This window comes from Drosophila persimilis, unplaced genomic scaffold (genome assembly GCF_003286085.1).
Source record: "Drosophila persimilis strain 14011-0111.01,24,50 unplaced genomic scaffold, DperRS2 tig00000431-arrow-pilon, whole genome shotgun sequence".
Classification (NCBI taxonomy): domain Eukaryota; kingdom Metazoa; phylum Arthropoda; class Insecta; order Diptera; family Drosophilidae; genus Drosophila; species Drosophila persimilis.
In genome coordinates, this window is record NW_020825312.1 from 2896317 (window position 1) to 2917432 (window position 21116).

The 21116-nt window shown below is 47.6% G+C and overlaps 4 protein-coding genes across 5 annotated transcripts; 2 read left to right on the forward strand and 2 right to left on the reverse strand.

Moving 5' to 3' along the window:
- Positions 1-3827: 3827 nt before the first annotated feature.
- On the reverse strand, positions 3828-7985 carry LOC113565972 (inositol polyphosphate 5-phosphatase E). Its single transcript, XM_026989460.1, has 5 exons — positions 7860-7985; positions 7324-7381; positions 5437-7238; positions 4454-5368; positions 3828-4389 (listed from the first exon to the last, which is right to left on the reverse strand). The coding sequence occupies exons 3-5, from the start codon at positions 6708-6710 to the stop codon at positions 4281-4283; spliced, it is 2298 nt and encodes a 765-aa protein (XP_026845261.1). The 5' UTR covers positions 6711-7238; positions 7324-7381; positions 7860-7985; the 3' UTR covers positions 3828-4280.
- Positions 7986-10124: 2139 nt separating this feature from the next.
- LOC6596081 (spermine synthase) lies at positions 10125-14909 on the forward strand. 2 transcript variants are annotated; one of them, XM_002021076.2, is made up of 4 exons: positions 10125-10469; positions 11517-11628; positions 13099-13221; positions 13324-14909. In XM_002021076.2, exons 1-4 carry the CDS (start codon positions 10185-10187, stop codon positions 13905-13907), a joined length of 1104 nt encoding a protein of 367 aa, XP_002021112.1. In that variant the 5' UTR covers positions 10125-10184; the 3' UTR covers positions 13908-14909. The 2 variants fall into 2 exon arrangements, with proteins under 2 accessions (XP_002021112.1, XP_026845551.1); XM_026989750.1 differs by lacking the exon at positions 11517-11628 and adding an exon at positions 12526-12643.
- A 1048-nt stretch (positions 14910-15957) lies between these two features.
- On the forward strand, positions 15958-17233 carry LOC6596080 (delta-aminolevulinic acid dehydratase). The gene has a single exon (XM_002021075.2). The coding sequence runs from the start codon at positions 16015-16017 to the stop codon at positions 16996-16998; it is 984 nt and encodes a 327-aa protein (XP_002021111.1). The 5' UTR covers positions 15958-16014; the 3' UTR covers positions 16999-17233.
- A 213-nt stretch (positions 17234-17446) lies between these two features.
- LOC6596079 lies at positions 17447-19555 on the reverse strand. The gene is made up of 2 exons (XM_002021074.2): positions 19459-19555; positions 17447-19381 (listed from the first exon to the last, which is right to left on the reverse strand). The coding sequence occupies exons 1-2, from the start codon at positions 19477-19479 to the stop codon at positions 17804-17806; spliced, it is 1599 nt and encodes a 532-aa protein (XP_002021110.1). The 5' UTR covers positions 19480-19555; the 3' UTR covers positions 17447-17803.
- Between the last annotated feature and the right edge of the window lie 1561 nt (positions 19556-21116).

A 21116-nucleotide genomic window follows, 5' to 3' on the forward strand; every position in this document is an offset into this window, starting at 1 on the left:
CCACAAACTTTCTTGCTATATTAACAATGAATCAATCTATGCAAAAAAAAATTATTTCATATAAATCGCTAAGTTGGTTAAAAAGATATAGCGGCTTGACTATTGAAAATTATTGAACCTATTCAGTTGAGCGGCACTGTATTTGATATGTCAAGGCCAATGGGGTCGGCAACGCTTCCTTCTGGGTGTTACACACATCCACTTTCACCACATTATAATATACCTATACCTATACCCTATACTCTTACAGAACCGGGTTTGAAAACCATTATAAAATAAAGATTGAAGAATTTCAGATCAGCACCAGAATTCAATTTCGTCTCCCAATAACTAAAATTTTGTAATCAAAACAGAACAACAGATCTTAAGATCCAAAAAGTATTTCTATTGTTCTCTTTAATCCTTTGAGTTGCTCCACTGTGGACGACTCACATCCATCAGATCTGCTCACCGTAAATGCAGCCTTCACAACACCTCCCGCCCTGTTGCATATGAAAAAGTTCAGTGTCTGATAGTGCAGGCAGAGCCCTGAGATACGAGTGTGCTATGCATGGGGTGGGGAGGGGAAGGGGGGTTGGCATAGGGAAATTTTTAATAATTTCTGCATCTTCAACACTGTGAATAAAAATGGTTGCTTTGATGGTGGCAGCAGCGTAACTAACAATAAAACTTTTTAGTGTGAAACGTGAAGCGGGGACAAAAATATGGACACATATGAAGTCATAAAGTCATATTAACACGTACGAATGCGCACAGGATATTAATGTGCACTGCTCGCTGGCACCGACGCACACATGCATACCGCGTGGCAGACACACATAGATGGTGGCCTGGCCCCATAGACAGCCAGAAGGGGCATAGTTTTTATTCGCCAAGTTGCCCCGACCTTTGGTGCTAATATAATTTCATATATTGTGGTTAAATTTCAGCAAAGAGAGGAAATGAGCTTCAGTTTTGACAGGGCAATCGCTTCGTCCTGCCAGCCGACGCAAACTAATTTCAGGCAATGCCCAGACCCGTTCCAACTCCATCCTAGACTCATAGCAGCCTGAAAAATCCTGCAGTCCACAAAAAACTTTATGAATTACAGAAGCTGTGGAAAAAAAAACAATAACAGCAGCGCCAAACAATACCATCCGCCGACCACAGCCCAGAGATTGCAATGAAACAAAACGCACTCGAAATTGTTCTCGTTTTTTTAAACAAATTTGGCGCCCGCACAAGAGTTTCGTTCTCCGGCCAGTCCTCGGAGGCCCTCAAAAAGGACCCGTACACTACAAACGGAATCAAGTCCATCTGGCATGGGATTCCCATGGGGCCCCAGAGCGGAAGGAGGGCCATCCAATCATTAACTTTTTTGTTTGACCAATTCGAAAACTGATTTTGGTCAAGCGAATGAAACACTGACCTCTGAGCCCACACATACGAGGTGAGTTCGATTAGTACTCCTACGATATAGCACGGTTTTTATTCTTGGGGAAACCTATCAAAGTAGCACTGAGTACCCAAAGAAATTTATAATTCTTCAAATGTTTCGTCAGAACCTATAGGAGAAATGTCAGATCCTAAAATGCGTGTTTGAACATCAGCAGCCTAGTGTAGCAGTTGGCAGCCTGCAGCTGTTTTGAACAGATACGTAACAAAGATACATGGACATATACTCGAAATCAAAACCGAGCGGCATCGTTCTGAATCGCGGCAAGGGCGGCGGCTCTACTTTAATACCCTGTATTCAGTCAGAATATACGTGATCTTATGATTTAACCTATACATTATATTTTATACTTAAGCGCCGGAATCTGTCGCTCTGTCCTTAGTTTCGCTGTCGAACTAATTTGTTGGCTAGGAGAAGGGGAAAAACATAGAGAGACAGAGGAACCACGACCACTAGTTGCCACTTTGTTTATCCTTTTAGGCGGCACCTAATAACCTATTTGATTCGAATATTAGAATATTTGAATTAGTCTTTAAATTGTTTCCATTTTCTGCTTCTGTTTTGTATTCCCCTAAATCTGTCTCTCTCTCTCTCTCTCTTGTCACATTAACACCAGATATATTGCTATCTCGCTTCCCTCAGCTAGGTGGCGCACACTGCACGAGGAGGAGAAAGAGAGAATAAGTAAGCGCGTGGAAGAAGTAGCGTAACCACTGCAATTTTATTTGTTCCTTCTGGCTATAATAATAATCCGGTCGGATCGGTCGGAAATCTGCTAGATATGGTCATGCTCAAAGTTTCTGCGTATCTTCAAAATTGGAGAGGAAGGGCATGTAGCAAACAAACTTGATTCAGTGTGATAGCACAGGGCTCTGCACACAAAATTTGGTTGCTCTAGCTCATATAGTTCCTAAGAGCTAGAAGTCAAACAAGACGGACGGACAGAGACATCTATATCGACTCGGCTATAGATGCTGATCCAAAATATATATACTTTATGGGGTCGCAAAACGCGACCTTCTGGGTGTTGCACACCCACCACAAAACTTATATCCTAAAACTCCTCGAGTACCGGGCATAATTAAATTTATATACATAATCTAATACCATATTATTGAAACAGAAGTGTTTGTGGTTCTTTAAAAACTACCGGCTACCGAAAAATTACGAGACAGCTAAGTTCATCGGAATAATTGTCGTTATCGCCTATAAGCGGTACCAGTGAAGCTTCAAATCGGGGAATTATTAGACTATTGAAGGCTTTCAATACGCTCAACTTGGGATTGAACCTGCAGGACATTATATCAACATGTAGGATAAAGTCTGGATAAAGGTATTCCAGATTCTACAATTGTGGCCCACTCTCGAGGCTTTATCCGAGAAACCAGAAGAATTGAACGTTTTCCTTTTACCACAATGCGCTATTCCTGGAACGTGATCTTAATTTAAGATATTTTCAATATGCTCATATATCATATATCAGCTTCATACTATTGGACTTGCAGAAAAATGAGTGCTTAAAAGTATTATATTCTTCCTCTGAATTCACAGAAAATTCGAAAAAGTCAAGTACACAAATATGTACATTCATCTAGTACCTACGTTTATGCACCATATATGCACTTGCAATAATTTTTGTAATAAGTTTCCTTTCGAAAATCATTGTTACATGCAAATCGCCTACTTTTGGACCAACCCTCGCAGATGCGAATACTTATACGCATACACCCATGACCACAAATGCCACCAAGCTTCCCGCCCCAAGTGGGGTGCAGTCGCAGTAGGAGCCGAGACCGCGAGGCCACTTGAATGGTGCACAAGTGGCGGTGGCAGCAGTGGCAGCGGCTGGACTCTGCCTGCGACTGCAACATGGCCAGCGCTATCGAATCGCAACCATGGCAATAAATTGCTGCTCGCCCGGGGCCCCAAGGCAGCCAACTCAAGTTGAAATTGGTCAAAAGTTTAACATATTTGCGTGTGTGTCCGAATGGCATATTGGGGGATGGTCGTTTTTGGTTCATTTTCGTGAGGGCAACGATGACGGCCCGGCCCCATTACGGAATGATGATGCTCGTGTAGATCCCCGGAGCTTATGAGTTTCCATTTTTGTTGGGGTATTTAGTCGGTTGATGGTAATGGAAGGACAATTCCGGCTTGAACGTTTAATTAAATCATAAGTAACGTATTATTTGTGCTTAAAACGAAATAAAATCTTCATAGGGTTTGCAAACTATTCAATAATCAGATCACTAGACACGATTCAACAATAACAATCATAAGAACTAAATAATAATCAAATAAATATTCTAACAATTGGGTTTCAAGAATCAACAATTGCTTAATTCAGATTCGTATAATAATATGTATGTATATTTACTACTATGTACTTCAGTTTAAACAATCAAAGTATTTTATAGTTCTTCGAGCTCTTTTCAACATTTGGACTACGTTAGTTAGCTAAAACACATTTAATTTAACTACTCGCTAGGCTTGTGCTTTAGAGTAGAGGTACAGAATTGTTTCTGAGTATGCATTCATAATCATTTCATAAGGAACGTATTACGATCTAAGGCCTCGAGGCGAAAGGCAAAAGGCGGCGTCTAAGTACTACCGCGGCGTTGCATGGCAAGTCACGAACGAGTATTTGGTATTTGACTGCAGACTAGAGTCCTATCTAGGTAATACAATGGCGACACACAACCGTAGGAAAGCTTTGACTAGCACTGTAGAAATGCCAGCCAGTCTCTAGCTGACAGATTCGAGTAAATGACTAAGTAGGTGGCTGGAGGAAGCTGCCGGAACAGCCACCTCCAGCTTTGACTAGCTAGTAGCTGCTAATGAGAGTCTACTGTATGGCACAGACGGCCGAGGCGCCCGTATATTGGTTATTCAAGCGACGGCGCATTCCCTCCAAGTAAATGTCCCGACTGAACAATCCAGCAGCCAAGGGAATCCTATAATGGAGACGAAATAAAGCTATTCTATTAATTGCATCTCGGGCTTAACTTTAAAACTTACGCATCAGTTCCGGCACGGATGAGGGTTTTAAATAGAGCCCACACCGGCTTATGGTCCGATGTGGTTATCGAAGGTACCGAATCGTACAACAGGCACTGCACATAGGGCTGTGTCGGCGTGGATACGCCCGGTATTATGGTCTGGCGACGTATGACTAGGCCCTGGACCTGCCTGTACTTGTAGAGGATTCTGTCGGTGTAGGCCGGAGCACGCTGCTTTGAGGAGGTGTCAAAGTTCTGACTACCCGGGTCGTACTTGTAAGTGGGTGGAAATGTTATATTCGCCTCCATGAACCCACGGAAGGCGGCACCGTCGGCCAGCACAGAAGAGAGTTGGTCCGTGTGCATGTAACCGTGTGGCAAGTGCGACGGAAGCGGGAACTTTGTGTTCTGAATCCACTCCATCAATTTCTCGCGCGGCTCACCGAGTCGGAAGTTCAGGTCACCGCACCAGAAGACGTTGTCGAAGTTTTGCGTCACATCCTTGTTTTTGTGCCGAAGGTTGGGCAGATTGCGTGGCAAATCCAGTGCGTTAATTATGCGCTTCACATCCGACACCCGCTCCTTCACCTTCTGCTGGTGGGCGGTCAAGTGGGAGGTCACAAAAAGCATGGAAGTACCGAATAGGCAGAAGGATATGGCCACTGCGCCCTTGGTGCGGAAAGCAGAGCCGGTGCGCACCGACATGGAGGCATCCTCCGGCGCCGAGCAGTACCAGATGAGATCGCGTCGCATGTAGACAGCCAAATGGAGGGTTCCCAGAGTGGTCGAATGGAAGAGCACATGCGAGGGGCCGAGGGTTTCCTGCAGCGTGACTTCCCACTCAAAGCGGTCTGGAGTGGACTCCTGGGTTCCCATAACAACTATGTCAGGCACATGCTCTACATTGGCCGGCAGCACAAAGTCATTTAATTGTCTGGAATTTCAGCAAAGGCATCATTAAGTTAGGGTCCGCAATACGATGATATTTGCGTTTCAACTCACTTGGGTGGACTGTGACCGTTCATGTTCCATGTTCCTACAAAGATGGTGACTTCCTTCTGCGGAAGGACGCGGCTCAGTTCGCTGGGCCCCAGCAGAGAGGAGGAGCCCAGTCGACCGTCCAGGTAGCTCCGTTCGCGTGCCTTCTCGGCAGGTATAAGGTTCAGGGCATGAGCAGCCACCAGGGCTTGGCGTGCGAGGTTGGAGCCAGAGCCTTGTCTCTGCAGCGTCATGTTTTCGTGCGACATGAAGCGGACGCCAGGCTGTTCCTGCATAGCCGCCTCAAACCCATCCGGCTGGCTGGCTATGTTGGGCGAGGACATGTGCTGCGGCGTTGTGGCCCGCTTAATATCTGTGGATTCTTCAGCAGTGTGCAGTTGCGGCAGCTCCTTCCCGGGCGGATATAGCTTCAGGCGGAGACGCGAGCGGCAGGCCGAAACTGCGATGGGCCGGATCGGGGAACGGGGCATGCTTTCACTTCTCGCGACAGCAGCGGAGGCCGATGCACCGGCTGTGGCCGAGGCGGCGGCAGCGGCGTTGCTGCATTGGGCAAAGAAGGTCTTGGTGCCGACGGGCGACTCTGGTGCACTGGCGCACTCACTGGACAGACGTGGTCGCTGAAACGATGTGCCACCCTCGCTAGAGTTCATCGAGACAGAATTGTTATCCACCATGCTCCAGCTCAACGATAGGTTGTCGCGGCGGAGCACGCTGTTGCTGGTGCTGTCCGGTATGGAATTGTAGCGCACCGTGACCGGTGGCGTCAGGGGCTTCTTCTCGGCCTTGCAGCAGAGGCTGAACTGGTGGCTGAATCGGTTGTGGTTCGGCGACCGGTGCTTGGGCGACTTGCGACGCATCACAACGTCCGCACCTCCATCGCTCTGCGAGCCCGCGTCACTGCTGTAGCGGTGGGCATGTCCTTTGCTCTTCGACGGCGGCTTGGTCCGCCTGTGGAAGCTTATCAGACCGCTGTGCGATTTCTCCAGCGGCAGAGTTTGGCTTTTGTGGTTGCTATTGCTGTTGTTGCTGCTGCTGACGGCAACATGGTTGCCCGCTTGCTCCGCTGTGGCCTTGGCGAAGCTCACATCATAGTGGCCGCAGGCGGACAAGGGTCGTCGTTGGAGGCTTGGCGAATCGGGAGTTACGGGATGGGGCTCCACCTTGCTGGGGCGCTTGGTCAGCAGCCCGAAGAGAGAGCTGCCCGTTTTGTGGCCAGAGCGGGGGCTGCTGGTGGAGCTAGTGATGCGCTCCTCGCTGCCAGCGGTGCTGTGCTGCATGGCGAACGAGTCGGACAAAATAGTCTTATCAAATCGCTTTGTTCGTTGATTTCCCAGAGCAGAGCTCTTCCTTACATCACGAGGTTAGCTCAACCTCTGCCGGAGGAAGGCAATTTGCAAAGTAAATTTGTGCTTTGTTAGGTACTATCACGGGGATCTCTCGGCTGCCCATAGCGCGCGACTCGCGGCTAGTTTTCGTCTAACGTACGGTTGACATTTATGAGATTCTTGGCCTCTGCCCGCCGCTGACTGTTTGTTTTGCTCAGTAGCACGGGTATAATGGCATATAAATAGTAATGGCAGACAGCAGCCAAGTCGTCATCGAATAATGCAGATGCGCTGCCGTGGCCGTCGCTGACTTTTGTGACTTTTGCACAGTATTTGCTTTCCCAATGCAAATTATTTTGAGCACGTCGATGACGTACACGATCCGAAAATCTCGTACGAGTCGTACGAGTGCTGGCTAATTGGGCTGCTTGTCCCTCAGCTCAGCCCATCGGGAGTTTTGCGTTGCGTGTGTGTGTTCCACTGCAAGGATTTGAATGAATGAATAAACGCAGGGCTAATTAGCTGACGGAGGCTACTACTCATATGCGCACGCACGCACACTCACCTGCAGTGGCCCAGGATTCGCCGGGGACCTCCCTCACATGTTGTGCGGACAGTGGGATCTGAAAGGATTCAAAAAATCAATACAGCACAGTCATACAGTGTAATAACAGTCGCGACACTCGAAGGCACCCACGGGGGAGCCACGAGTCATGGCAGTAGTTACTCCGGCAATGCCTGGGCGCCAGCATGAGACATGGGGTGGGTTGACAGGGGTGGGTGGCTGTGGCTGCTGCCGAAACGGCGACGTAACAACATTGGCATGCTGTGGCTATGGCGCCCACACAGCCACCAGAGACACACAAACACACAGTCGACCACGTCTCGCGTCGCGATATGGCGACATCACTTCATTTGCACACCGCGCTGCTCCTATGCTGGGCTCGCGGGTGATTTATAATTAGCAGCCCATTGTTGCCGCCAAACGCTCGCCTTGGATGGCGCACGATGCTGAGTGTCTCGCGCGACACTCGCATTCAAGTTCAGGTTCAGGTGCACACACTAGAGCGTGCAGGTGCCGCATTGACAAATCCTTCCTACCTGATGGACACCTCTCTCACGAAACACCTATTTCGCTGAAGAACTGTCTCACTTCTCGCGGCACAACATTCAAGTATAGTATTGTTTGTGTAATTCAATATTGTGGGCAATGCGGCGCGCTGTTTGGGGGTCCGAGCGATGTTGGGGTGTTGGGGACTCTGATTAGGGATGTAAGTATTTTGATATATATTGTTGGGAACAAAACCGATATCCATATATTATCGGAATATCGATACTATGAAAGTCGCACGTGAAAATAATAGAAACGGTGCTGGCAAACGTTCAACAATCGGCACGGGCACTATCGGTTGTATAGGTATTCCTTCCGCACTGCTCTATTATTTTGTTGTTGCGCGGGCCCGGAATATCTGACATATCATATAACTGCCATTGCCAAGAAATGCATTTGTTCCATTCTATTCGCTTTAAGCCTTAGTTTTCGTAGGAATAGCAAGTGCTCGCACAGCTGCAGAATTTATGTTCAAACGCCGTCTAGCTATTGTATTTTTAAGTAAATGATCGAATCGGTAATTGAATCCCGATATTCTTCTTAAACACATAAACAAAATGAGAGGGCAGATCACCATTCCCTCCGTTTTGATTCCTGCGATTGATAACCATATGGTAGTTGCCTGATTGCTGCTCACCTTACATCTAATTCATAGACCTCTACTCTAATAAAGGGCAACTTATATGTACATGCATATTCGGTATATGGCATGGAAGGGTCGTCATTCCAAGAAGCTGGTGTAGTTTCTTCCAATAAACAACATTTTTAACTGCTGTTCGACCATTTTATTAAATTTTATTTTTTCCTTTTTTTTCAAGGACCTTTCTTTCCCATCACCATGTCTTATATCCAGTTTAGAAAGCAGAATTTCTCTAAAGGGTTATTAGAGAAATTAGAGAAAGATAATTCGTTTTTGGATTATTTCTGGATTAACTTCATCTTTTTAATAATAAGAACCAATGGATCCAGGAAGGTTAAATCTTTAGGACAGCCTGTGCATTCCGATCAGGATTATAGAAGATAGATCTGTTATCTGTTTCCATCCTTCCGCTACTCTTTTTTATTCCGCTACATCTGTCTCTCTCTCTTTCACTTCTCACACCAACACCAGCCTCCTCCGACAGGGGGCGCACACTACATGATTAAGAGTGTAAGAGAGAGAAAGACAAAGCGTGACAGGGGCTATGTTGGCTATTCTGTCTATAACAATGAACCGATCTAATCCAGATTTAGCAAACTGGTGGTCGAAGAACAGCTAATCGCGGAAGCTCAGGATTATGGGTCTACTGTAATCCGGTGGATGGTATAGCACCTCCACGGATGTGGCGCGCACTGAGTGTCGATGGGCGTCCTTTTCCGACAGGCGAACTGTAGGGTAATGCAGAGCATCCTCTCTGTTGTGCTTCCTCACCTGGACCTTCGCACAGAAAACCCAGCGAACGAAACTATAGTGTTGATAGGTAGGGAATTGCATAGGTTCAGAGGCGAGCGCAAGTGGATGGTGTAGAAGGCGCTCAGTAGCTTGACATCCTCATCCTTTTTTTCCCCATGCTATTTTCATACAGCGGTTTGAATGTGGAGATGGGGTCGCGCTGCAGCTGGAGCGAGTAGATGAGGTGGGTCTCAAGGACTTGCGCTCCAGGAAACTTGGCCGGGAACAGCACTCTCACACATACATATTACTTATGTTTCGTCGCCTTCGGCTGATACACACTGATGCTGATAGCAAAGTGGTTAAAGACCTGCAGAGATTGTCCAATGAGTGGTCCATAATCCAGCCGCACTTGGGACATTATTTCCCATGTATCATAGGATATGCCACCACGACCCCGATCTAAAACATCAAAAATATAAAGATCATTAGAAGCTATTGCCATCAGGCTATGCACGCGACATCTTACCTGCAAATAGTTGTATGCTCAGGCGCTCAGATTACGGCTAATTTTTTATCCCACACCCGACACACGGGTGCTAGATTTAGTGGCAGCGATCCGGCAGATCATATAAATCTTTAATGCAATCAATTTGTTCAATAAATTTGTGCAGTAAAGATTTTGTTTGTTTACATATATATCGATGATCGAAAATGTTGACAAAATACCATTGGAGCCAAATAATATCGACATTTGAACGATACGTATAAATAATAGAAACGGTGTTGGCAAACGTTAAACAATCGGCGAGGGTGCCATCGATTGTGCAGAGATTCCTTCCGCTCATCACTAGACTTTTGTTGTTGCGCGCATTTGTATCGCGGATTTTCGGCCCGGAAAATCTGAGAAAATAAAAGTTGGAAAAATCTGTGGACTAGCACAATGGCAGCCCAGACCATACTGTTCGACTTCACGCTGGATAGTGCCAAAACGGCCGACGAGAAGCAGCGCCAGGAGGTGGCCAAGATACTGCGAAACGAACTGGAGCACGTCTTCCCCCAGCTGGAGCTGGCATACAGCATGGAGTCGCCCGAGAACGGGTACTTCTCGGTGCTACACGAGAACAAGGCCACGATTATCACTTGCCGCATCTTCCAGCACGGCCTGCTGACCGTCAATGTGGAGTACTTCCTGCCCGCTGGCAAGGAGCCCATAATGTCCTTTGATGTATGTAGAGCTATTCCCTAAGATTACACCGACAACACTCGCCTTCCGTCCCTGCCATCGCATACTTACACATGAGGTGCCCCCAAACCATACCCCTGCCACAGGAAAAACACCTAGCTTTCCGGTGTTGATTAGCTGAAGGAAGGGGTTTCTTCCGCCAGCAGGGAAATTGATTTTCCACATACATTCGAGTGCACGGTTGTTTGTGTCTCTGTCTGGGTGTATGTGTGCGTGTCTCGTGCCGGCGGCGGGGGCGTGCCAGACCGTTTTCCCTTTCGCGTCGTCGATGCCTCGTGCTGTACCCAAACCCTCGGCCTCTGGGTCACTCATGGGCTGGCTTGTCCTTGGCCTCAAGGGGCCGACAGTGCGGCTATCCTCTCCCCAATGCCACCATACAAGGCCTAAAGTATTATCTAACACCTCCGCTAGCCGATTTGGTGGCTTTACATGTATGTATCGTGCATATGCATATCATCTGACGACGGGCCTAACACTAGGCTTTTGCGCTAGATTACCTCACCAGTCCCCCGCTCCCGCTCTCTCGCTACTGCTCTCTTTCTGGGGCCCACGTGGGGTTGGTCGCTTCGAAATCAAGTTCATTGATTGAAATTCGGATCCAATGCCACACAAAACAGCGAAAAACATATGTAGATAGTACGATTATACACATATACACACGTAGCCCCCGCGTATCTCGATGCCGGTTCTGCGATTTCCCCACAAACATTGTATGTTTTTTCTTGGTATGTATTTTGCAATCTGCATCTGCAGCTGCAGCAGCAGCAGGCCCTCGAGGCATATTTATGGCTCGGTCTGTAGATTCCTTTTTGGTTTATTCACTTTCCTTTTTCATAAGTATCCAAGTATTTGCGACTATTAATAGTTTTGCGGCTGGGCTGCCTAAGCGGGGGGCGCTCGTAGAGTTCGCCGCGAAGGTCATTCCTTACGCTGTGGTCTACCATATGTATTTTTGATTTATTCATCAATTACCCAACTCGTGCCAGCATTTGTGTTTGTAAGAGGTTTAAATAAAGCATTACTTTGCAGACCATGCGCACCATGGAACTGATTCTGCGACAGAAATTAGATTCCGATCGGTCCAAGTACTTGCCACCGATAAAGCGCGGCGGATATATCGACATATATATGACTAGCTCAGGTTGGTCGAATTAGTTTAGTTACGCCCAGTTCCATTTGCAATAAATATAACAAAACAACAAAAACAAAAAAAACCCTCATACCTAAAAAACACCCACTACCCACCACCCACTATATATTCGTACCACTTTTCCACCTGAAAATCCGAGAACAGTCTTTTCAAATTCCGCTGCTGGGCCTTGAGCGTCCGTGAAGTAATGTTATCCGTGCAAATGCGATTACACGGTGGTCGGTCCCAAGGCCTGAGAGAAATTTTCTATGCACCTACTATGTACAACACATCATGAATATAATCGGTTTGCCACCCAATCCACCCACCCACCTACATATGTACATATGTATAGCGTTACATCCTAGCTAAATACGAATTACCTAGGACGTTTCTGCATGCTTGTTCCGTCACGCTACTAGTTTCCAAAGACGGCCCTCAAAGACGGCCCGGACGTTCTTTGTATTGTACTTATTCCCTCCTCTAAATGATTTATGATAATTTGTTTTTATTTTTTAATTTTTGTATACTTTTTATTTCCATATATATTCAAACGATCAATCCGATCTCTCATCTTCGCGCCATGAACAACCACATCTCGGGGCCACTTGCAATCCGACAACAAAACAACGAAAAACCAAACTGAAATTTCACCAAAATTATATCTGAATTATAAAATAATGTGTAAACTATTGAAATTATACTTATACGCCCTATGCACAACATGTGTCTGTCACCTGCCCCGCCTCGACTCGCCTCGTTCGCCTCGCCTCGCCTCGCTCCTACGTACGCTCGCTCGCTCGCTCTCGATCAACAACAACTACACCTACACCACCACCAACCACCAACCACGAAACGAAACGAAATGAAACGAATCGAATCGAATCGAACCACCACCACCCCCACTAGGGCTTGGTGCATGGCAAGAGCTTGGAAAATGCCTTGGCCGTGAAACTGAAGGCCATTAGGGGACAAAAGCTGCCCGCCCTGAGGCGCGGTGATGTCCCTAGGTATTTTCCATCGTCAGGTAACGTATACTCTTTGGTTTTCATTTTACAAAATAGAGCAAACTACTGATATACTGATTACTGATATGTATGTACCATGTACTATGTAATACTCGTCGTACATCTTGATGTACTCGTATGAATGAACGTTGAGCGTATGCGTATGCAGCACCGAGCTGATGTTCTGAGAGTTCTAGAGGCACCAAGCATGATAGATTCATTTCAGCCATTTTTCGTTAGTTCGGATTTTTGGTTAATGTAATGTCGGACTCTCTCCTTCTTTTGATGGGAGTCGAGCCTCTGTGTTACTTTGATGTTCTTTCTCTATCATTTTCGGTTCGTTTTGCTTCTGATTCTCCGTTGGTTCTCAGCATGCCGCCGCTTAGCCACCAAAAGTCAACTGAATTCTAATGCCTATTCGCATAGATATGTACACATGTTGAAGCACATTCTAATAATGGTTAATCTTTCGCAGATGAGCGCATCATTGAGTACGATATCGACAAGCTGGTCTACGAGGTGCGCTCGCCCTTCCAGAAGATTCAAATCTTACACTCAAAGACCCTGGGAAACATGCTGCTGTTAGACGAGCTTCAGAGTAAGTGCCACATAGAGGCGGCCAGACCAGGCCAGGCCATCGGCAATCGATTAGCGCCAGCGTAAGCTTCAGCATGATATAATCATTTCCCCCTTTTTACAGACATCGCCGAGTCCGATCTGATCTATACGGAAACCCTGATGGGTCGTGGCATTGAAAACTATGAGGGCAAGGAGATCTGCATTCTGGGTGGCGGGGACGGCGCCCTGCTGTACGAGCTGCTCAAGGAGAACCCCAAGCACGTGGTGATGCTGGAGATCGATGAGCTGGTGATGGAGGCCTGCAACAAGTATCTCAATTCGATTTGCGGCGATGTTCTGGAGAAGCGCAGGAGCGACCAGTACGAAATCGTTGTGGGCGACTGTGTAGAGTACTTGAAGAAGTTCATTGGCGAGGGCCGCAAGTTTGACTATGTGTTCGGGGACCTCACCGACATACCCATCACAGGGGCACCTGTCGGTGTCGACTGGGATTTTATTAGGACCATTTTCGAGCACTCGTTCAAGGTGCTGAAGCCCGATGGCAAGTTCTTGACTCACGGCAACGGTACCAGCTGCACTGAATCTCTGGAGCTGTTCGAAGAGCAGCTGTCACTGCTCAAGCCGAAGGTTAAGTTCACCACATCGAAGGCATTCGTTCCGTCATTTATGGAAGAGTGGCTCTTCTATCAAGTGTCTTTCGCTTGACCAGCTCAAGGCGAACGACCAGTAGCGCGACGACTAGGGGGCAAGGGAGGCCAGCCACGTATAACAGCACCACCAGCAACTACTATAAAGACGGATAATACCACAACGTGTCTCCGGAATGCTACTTCCAGCACACCATCAGCCCACACACCAGCAGCATTAGCAACATCTGAAACATCAACAGCACCACCACACCACAACGACCAGAACAAGCCCAGAACGGAGCTTGAACTACGAGAGCCGCTCATCAAGCTGCACTCCTACACAGTCACTCTGCACGGAGCAGCAGAAGTCAAGCCGGCGCTGCCCAAGCTCCGGCAGCGTCGTCGCCAGCTACGTGTGCACTATCACCATTCTCTGGTTTCTTAGTGGAGGCTAATGTCATCGCCATCGTCATCCGCATCGCATCGCAGCTCAAGGCATCTCTCAACAGAAGAAGAACAAAACCGAACCCAAACGCACTTCCAATGGCTGTTACTTACAATTGAAAACCAAACCAAATATTTATCCAACTCGTTTACGTTTACGATTAAGTTAGAAGTTAATTCTGTTCTCGTTCTCGTTTACTGATTATTTCACTAACTAAATTTAAGTCGAAAGTACAAGTTTTAACGACGGGGACAGGCGACACCACAATTTTACGTATTTGTGTTTAATTAAATTACTTCTAAGCGTGGAATGTATGTTTGCGACTACTAGTATTTGTATCTGTAGTACATACCCACATGTGTGGGTACATACTCGTGTGTATTTCTTGTAATGTATATCCTACTACTATGTACACTCGTAGTGCAGTGCATATGTTTAGTTTTCCATTTACGGGCAAATGTACGGAATATGAGGAGGCAGGCTCGCCCGAGCGAGCATGTGTGCATGAGGGTGTGAGGAACGTAGCATTCGACACCATCATTTATTGCTGTACAATTAATAATACAACTTATTTCACTTGAATTTTAACGAAAATACTTGAAAAGTAATAAATAGTCGTACGCAGAATCAGAACCAGAGTTTTGCTGTATTTCCGTATTCGAATAACCTCTGGAATTGGAAGTCGGAGTAGGTTGAAATGGTTCCTATACCTATGATATATTTTCCAATCTTCGAACTTCTACAACTTCATGGCGGGAACGAAGAGGGAAAACGTAAATCGAAGATAATTTCAAATGTACCGCGCAAAATCATTGGAGACGGCCAAATTTATAATGTAATTGTTACAGCTCATGCATTCATTAAAATTTTTTGTATAGTAATACCTACCTAAAATCAACACGAGGTGGAACTCGTAGCATTCCCTATGAATGTTGATGTCACAAGCTCTGCGTTATTTTCTAGCCTAGCAGAGGATAAGGTTCAATTTAATGCATTTAAATCCTTGCCGCTTATTCACTTTCAAAGAATTTCTATTTGGCGCTTAAAATAATGGCCGAATCGGTTAAGACTCTTCTTTATACCCTGGGGAAATTGATATTATAGATTTGAGACAATTTTTGTCATCTCAAGCTCCTATTTATATATGCAGAAACTAGTCAGTTTCTGTTTTAAAGCTATTTCAACGATATTTTGCAGCTTACAGAGACCAAGATCGATCGGGATCGAGATTAAAATACAAGACACAAATCATATGTTTGAACATGTCTAAAAAATATGAATCTGAGAAAAGGCCATTATTAATTATAGGGTATACAAAATAGGGTATTAAAATGCCCATACCCCAGTAAAGCTGCTTCCATAGTCACTTACGTTGCCACTGTTTTTTTCTTTACCTTTTTTGTTTAAACCTTGTTCTAGACAAGATCCAAAAAAGCAAGTATTTAAAATAAGCCGGTCAAGTAGAAAATTGATTAATTAATCGAATTAAACTATGTGGGCAGGGCTGAAGTTTCTATATAGCTAGTAATATTCTACGGAATTTTAAAAACGAAGAATATGTATAATATATCTTGCACTCTTCATTATAGTTACGGTATATTTTTCAAATGAACGGTATATTTTGGTATGTTTCTGATGGTCGATAAACTACAGCTGAATCAGCTGATTCTCACTGGTGTGGACACTTCTGCCGTTTTCGGGAGAAAAGCAAAGAAAGTTGAGTGAAATAGACGGAAGTATGGACCGGAAACTACACAGTGGCATGCACCATCCCACCCTGCGACTGCTGCAGGAGTCGGGCTGTGAAATCTCGCCTCACAACCTGATGTACCCCGTCTTCATTGTGAGCAACGACGACGATGTGCAGCCGATCGCCAGCATGCCAGGGATCTCCAGGTTCGGAGTGAACCGACTGCGGGATCACCTGGAGCCGCTGGTCAAGAAGGGACTGACCTCCGTGCTACTCTTCGGCGTGGTAGAGTCTGAACTGAAGGACGAGGAGGCCTCGAATGCGGACTCGGCGGTGAACCCTGTGGTGCGAGCCCTGCCCAAGCTGCGGGAATGGTTTCCCGACCTGCTCATTGCCTGTGACGTGTGCATCTGTCCCTATTCCTCGCACGGCCACTGCGGCCTCCTGGGCAAGGCAGGCCTGGAGAACGGACCGAGCATAAAGCGGATAGCCGAGATAGCCGTGGCGTACGGACAGGCTGGGGCCCACATCGTGGCTCCCTCCGACATGATGGACAACCGCGTGCGGGCCATCAAGCAGGCCCTGATCGACGCCAGCTTGAACAGTGTCTCGCTGCTGGCCTATTCCGCCAAGTTCGCGTCCAACTTCTACGGTCCGTTCCGGGAGGCGGCTCAGTCGGCCCCCAAGTTCGGCGATCGGCGGTGCTACCAGCTGCCCAGTGGATCCCGCAGCCTGGCCATGCGCGCAATTCAGCGCGATGTCAGCGAGGGGGCGGACATGCTGATGGTGAAGCCCGGCATGCCGTACCTGGACATTCTGCGACAGACCAAGGACTCCTATCCCTACCACACACTGTACGTGTACCAGGTGTCCGGCGAGTACGCCATGCTCTATCACGCCTCTAAGGCAGGTGCCTTCGAGCTGCGCGATGCCGTGCTGGAGTCCATGCGAAGCTTCCGTCGCGCTGGGGCCGATTGCATCATTACCTACTACACCCCCTACCTGCTGGACATAATTGGCAGGACCGCCTAAAGAAACTGAAAGACTGAACCATACGAAAGTCTCAAGAAGCGTGCAATCACACAAAATACAATATATGTAACATAGGTTCCTCGGGTTTCGTCTTTAGTTTTTAGAATTGTCACTCTGTAATTCATGTGTAATCACCATTACTGGTGCTTCTGTGGCGTCGTCAGAATACACTTCCATATACGTACATACACAATTTTGTGTATCTGCGTATCTGCGTGCTTATCAATCGATCCGATTTGGAAGTCTAATGTGCGCTGTGCGCTCTGTGTTGTGTGTTGAGTGCTGTGCGCTATGTGCCATGTGCGGATGTACTTGTGGGGCAACGCATTTCGAATTTCAATTGATTGGTCGAATATTTCACAATGTTTCAGCGGGCGAACCGGTCGAACCAGTGGGCCAGCGAAAGTGTGGTCCAGACGTTGGCATTTAGCACTTTAATGTAGGCCGATTTCGATTTCGATTTCGATTAGAGATATATTTATATAACTGTATGTATGATGTGGCGAACAGTGAACACTGCCTACAGCTCTTACATGCTAGCCTAGGCCTAGTGGCTCATAAAATTGGTACACTTTCAAGTCTTACAAAACGATAAAATCACAAAATCAAATGCAATAAGTACATGAGGGGGGTCCTCAGATCGAGATAAAACAACTAATTCAAGGGGAAACTATAGCTACGTACGAATAGTCGTGAATATGTGTATATGTGGGGGAGAATACTGAGTGCGTTTTAAGGATTGATTGCGATTTATGTGGGATTATGGCTATCGCTGGGATGCTGCCTGGCCTGCCTGCCTGCCTGCCTAGGGGCTTTCGGTATTGTTGATCTGGCTGTGCTCGAGAATGTCCGTGTTTTGCATCGGCTCCAGGTCCGTTTCAGATATGATCTCGGCCAGCCACTGCTCGATTTGCACCGGATGGAAGGAGTCCTCGTCCCCACTGTTTGCCTCTAGGATGATCTTCAAGTTCTCGAAGTTCTTGAGGACTAAGCGCCTCCCCGGCGCTATCTGTGACCCCGACACCGACTCTGTGGCCTGGCTTTGGCTCTGGGTGTTGGTGGTTGTGGTGGTGCTGCTGGATATGGACACGTCTTCTTGCCTCGACGGCTGCACTGTGTTGGAGTTGGCATCGCAGCTAGAATCGGCGGCTGCTGTCTGCACAGACGAGGTCGTTGTGGGTGCCTCTGGCTCTGGCTCTGGCTCTGGCACATTGTTGTATGGGCGCCGCGGCTTCTCCTTCATGCTCTTCTTGATCTCGTTGAGCAGGCGATTGTAGAAGTCGCAGGTGACGTCGTGAGTGTCTACCTCCTGAAAACGATACCCGTTCCTGGGGGTCGGTGTTGACTGGCCAGAGCTGGAGGCCTGCTGCTTTGGCGGCTCCTCCACCGTCTGTGCCGCCGGCCTAGCATTCTTCTTCGACTGCTTCTTCGACTGCGAACGGGAGCTCGCGTTGCTCGAATAGTTCGAGCTGGAGGCGGTGGTTGTCGGAGTGGAATGCGACTGCGACTGCGATTGAGAGTGCGAGTGGGAGTGATCGGTGTTGCTGCTGGAGTCGGCAGACTTCACGATCGGTATCTCCGCACTGACGGCCTCCTCGGTGGCGCAGTTGATCGTCAGGCTGGCGATGTTGCGCAGGTTGATGGTGCCGTTGCAGTTGTTGATTGTGATTTTTGGTTTGAAGCGCTGCTTGCGGCCCTTGGGCTTGGTGGGGGGATCAGCCGATGGCAGCTCGAGGCAGCTGCTCTTCGACTTGGCCGTCTCTCGGCCCAGACTGGAGACAGCATCGGCTATTGACGACTCCAGCTCATCGTCCAGCTCTTCCAGATTGAGCGGCGGCACGGCCACAGGCACGTGGGAATCGCGCTTTATCTTTGCCTTGCGTATCAGTTCCTTGGCTTCCTGCAGCGTTATGTTGATAATGGAACGCTTGGCGTTCTCCTCGACGACACTCTTGTTCCCCGAGAAGTCCACCACAATGGCCTCGGGCTGCGCCTCGTCCTCCAGGTCATAGTAGGAGATCTTGCGGTCCTGCAGGTATTTGTACATCGTATCGTGGTCGTCCAGCGGCTCGATGTAGTCCTCACTGCGCAGTCCGGTGTTCCGATAATCCTGCAGCGCCAGCTGCATGTTGCTGTTGTCCAGCAGGAAGTGGCCAAAGCTGCGAATGGCTGCCAGCAGCTTCTCCTCCTCGTCCCCATCGCCAGTGATGAAGCGGACACCGCCCTGGTCCGCACTATCCGAGCTGTCCACAGGCGACGCCTTTAGCTGCATCTGCTGCTGCTGGGTGTTGGCGATGACCTCCAGCTGTCGCAGCAGCAGCTTCTCGCGCATATGCAGCGCCGCGCGAACCTCGTTAAACTTCTTTTGTACATTGCCTTTGACCTGAAAACCCGAATGGAAAAAGGGTGTGAAAAGGCTTTTCTTTTTCCCGCATCGCGTGAAAGGAACTCGTTACTCACCTCTTCCAGAATCTTGTCCATGGCGACCACTCTTTCACGGCTAGGATTTCTCAGACACAGGGCATTTTCTCGCGAACTTTCCGTTTTCTTAAATTTTCTGCAAGTGTTTGATCGAAGATACATAAACAGCTGGACTTATCGACCATCAGAAATATACCAAAATATACTGTCGCATTTGAAAAATATACCGTAAATATCCTGACAAATTCCAGTTATATTTTATTTATATTTTATATATATTACTAGCTAGATAGATCTCTCAGCCTCAGAATTAGGCATCCAGAAAAATTAGGCACCCACTTTAATATCCGAAACATATTTCATAAGTTTCACAAGTTGCGGGGCGGGAAGGCTGTTCTTTTAAATACGACCGCCTTGTTGCCGTCATATAAGGTACCTAAGGTGAGGTGAGGTTTGTATGGCATGCCGTTTATGTTGCTGGCTGCTTACCCTCGCTGTCCATACCTTTCCGTAGTACAGCCCAGAGGTTCGAGTTCGCTCAGCCGGTACTGTTAAGCAGCAGCTTCTAATGAACTGCTAAGTTTCAACATCTTCTATAGTTGTATGGAAATTTCTATACCCTGTATTCTTTGCCCAAACTGAAACTCAGAGATATTCTTAGAGGACTGGTACTCGGTGTCGGATAAATATCAATGTTATTTTTCTCATGTAAGGAATATACATATTGATATTTTTAACAATATCAGAAATCTATCAGTGTTGTGGCAAAAAATGTACTCCATACCCTATGAATATTTCTGCCTTGGCGATTCCAGTCGCATGGTGAGTTGGCTAGGTTTCGCGTCAGCTGATCGAGTTCGAATGTTTCGCAACACAAGTATACAACAGATTATTCGAACTTCAATTTGGCGCCCATTTGTGGGGAAATGCATTCTTTGAATATGTTTCTAGGCCTGACTATCAGTATGCTCTGTTGGCTCTAGTTACGTAGTGAGCTCTGGCGGCTGACAAAATATCAATGGCGTGATCGATAATCACTTCGTAGGCCGCGTCGGCGTACTTTTCCAAAATAATCTCTTTGATATTATACAGCACCGATTCGATGGAAATAAGGAAGTTCAGCACCGAAGTTAGTTCCTCCACGTGGTTGTCCAAAAAGGTTCGTGTCAGTTGCATGACGAAATTGAAGACATCGGGGTGCCAGGCCCTCGGCCATGCCCGTGATCAAATCCTGGAAGCTCTTGGCATTCACAATGTGGTCAAATAAAACTTGTCCGTAATCCTTCAGGACGAACACCATACCTCCGACGGAATCATTGGTTGGTCTCACCATCAGGTGGACGGCAGTGCACGCTCCCACCACACAGTCCACCGGGGGGGCGTCAGAGCCCACACTCGCCTCAGAGCTGGCGGAGGCAGACGGGGCCAGGGCTTTGTCGGCTTCCCTTACTTCACTCTAGCTGCGAACCGCCAATCGACAGCGAGCATTGAAGGGGGTATTCGAGCACCTGCGTCTTGTACTTGTGCAACCTCACCTGTCCGTTGACCAGCCGGTAAATGCCTCGCTCTGGGGCCACCATCACTCCGGTGGGCAACTCGTTGGTGGCCACATACGAGGCCCAGTTCTGGTAGACGCGTCCGCTCTCATCTGCGAAGACCATGGAGCAGTTTGAGCTGGAGCTGTTGGGACTGCTGCT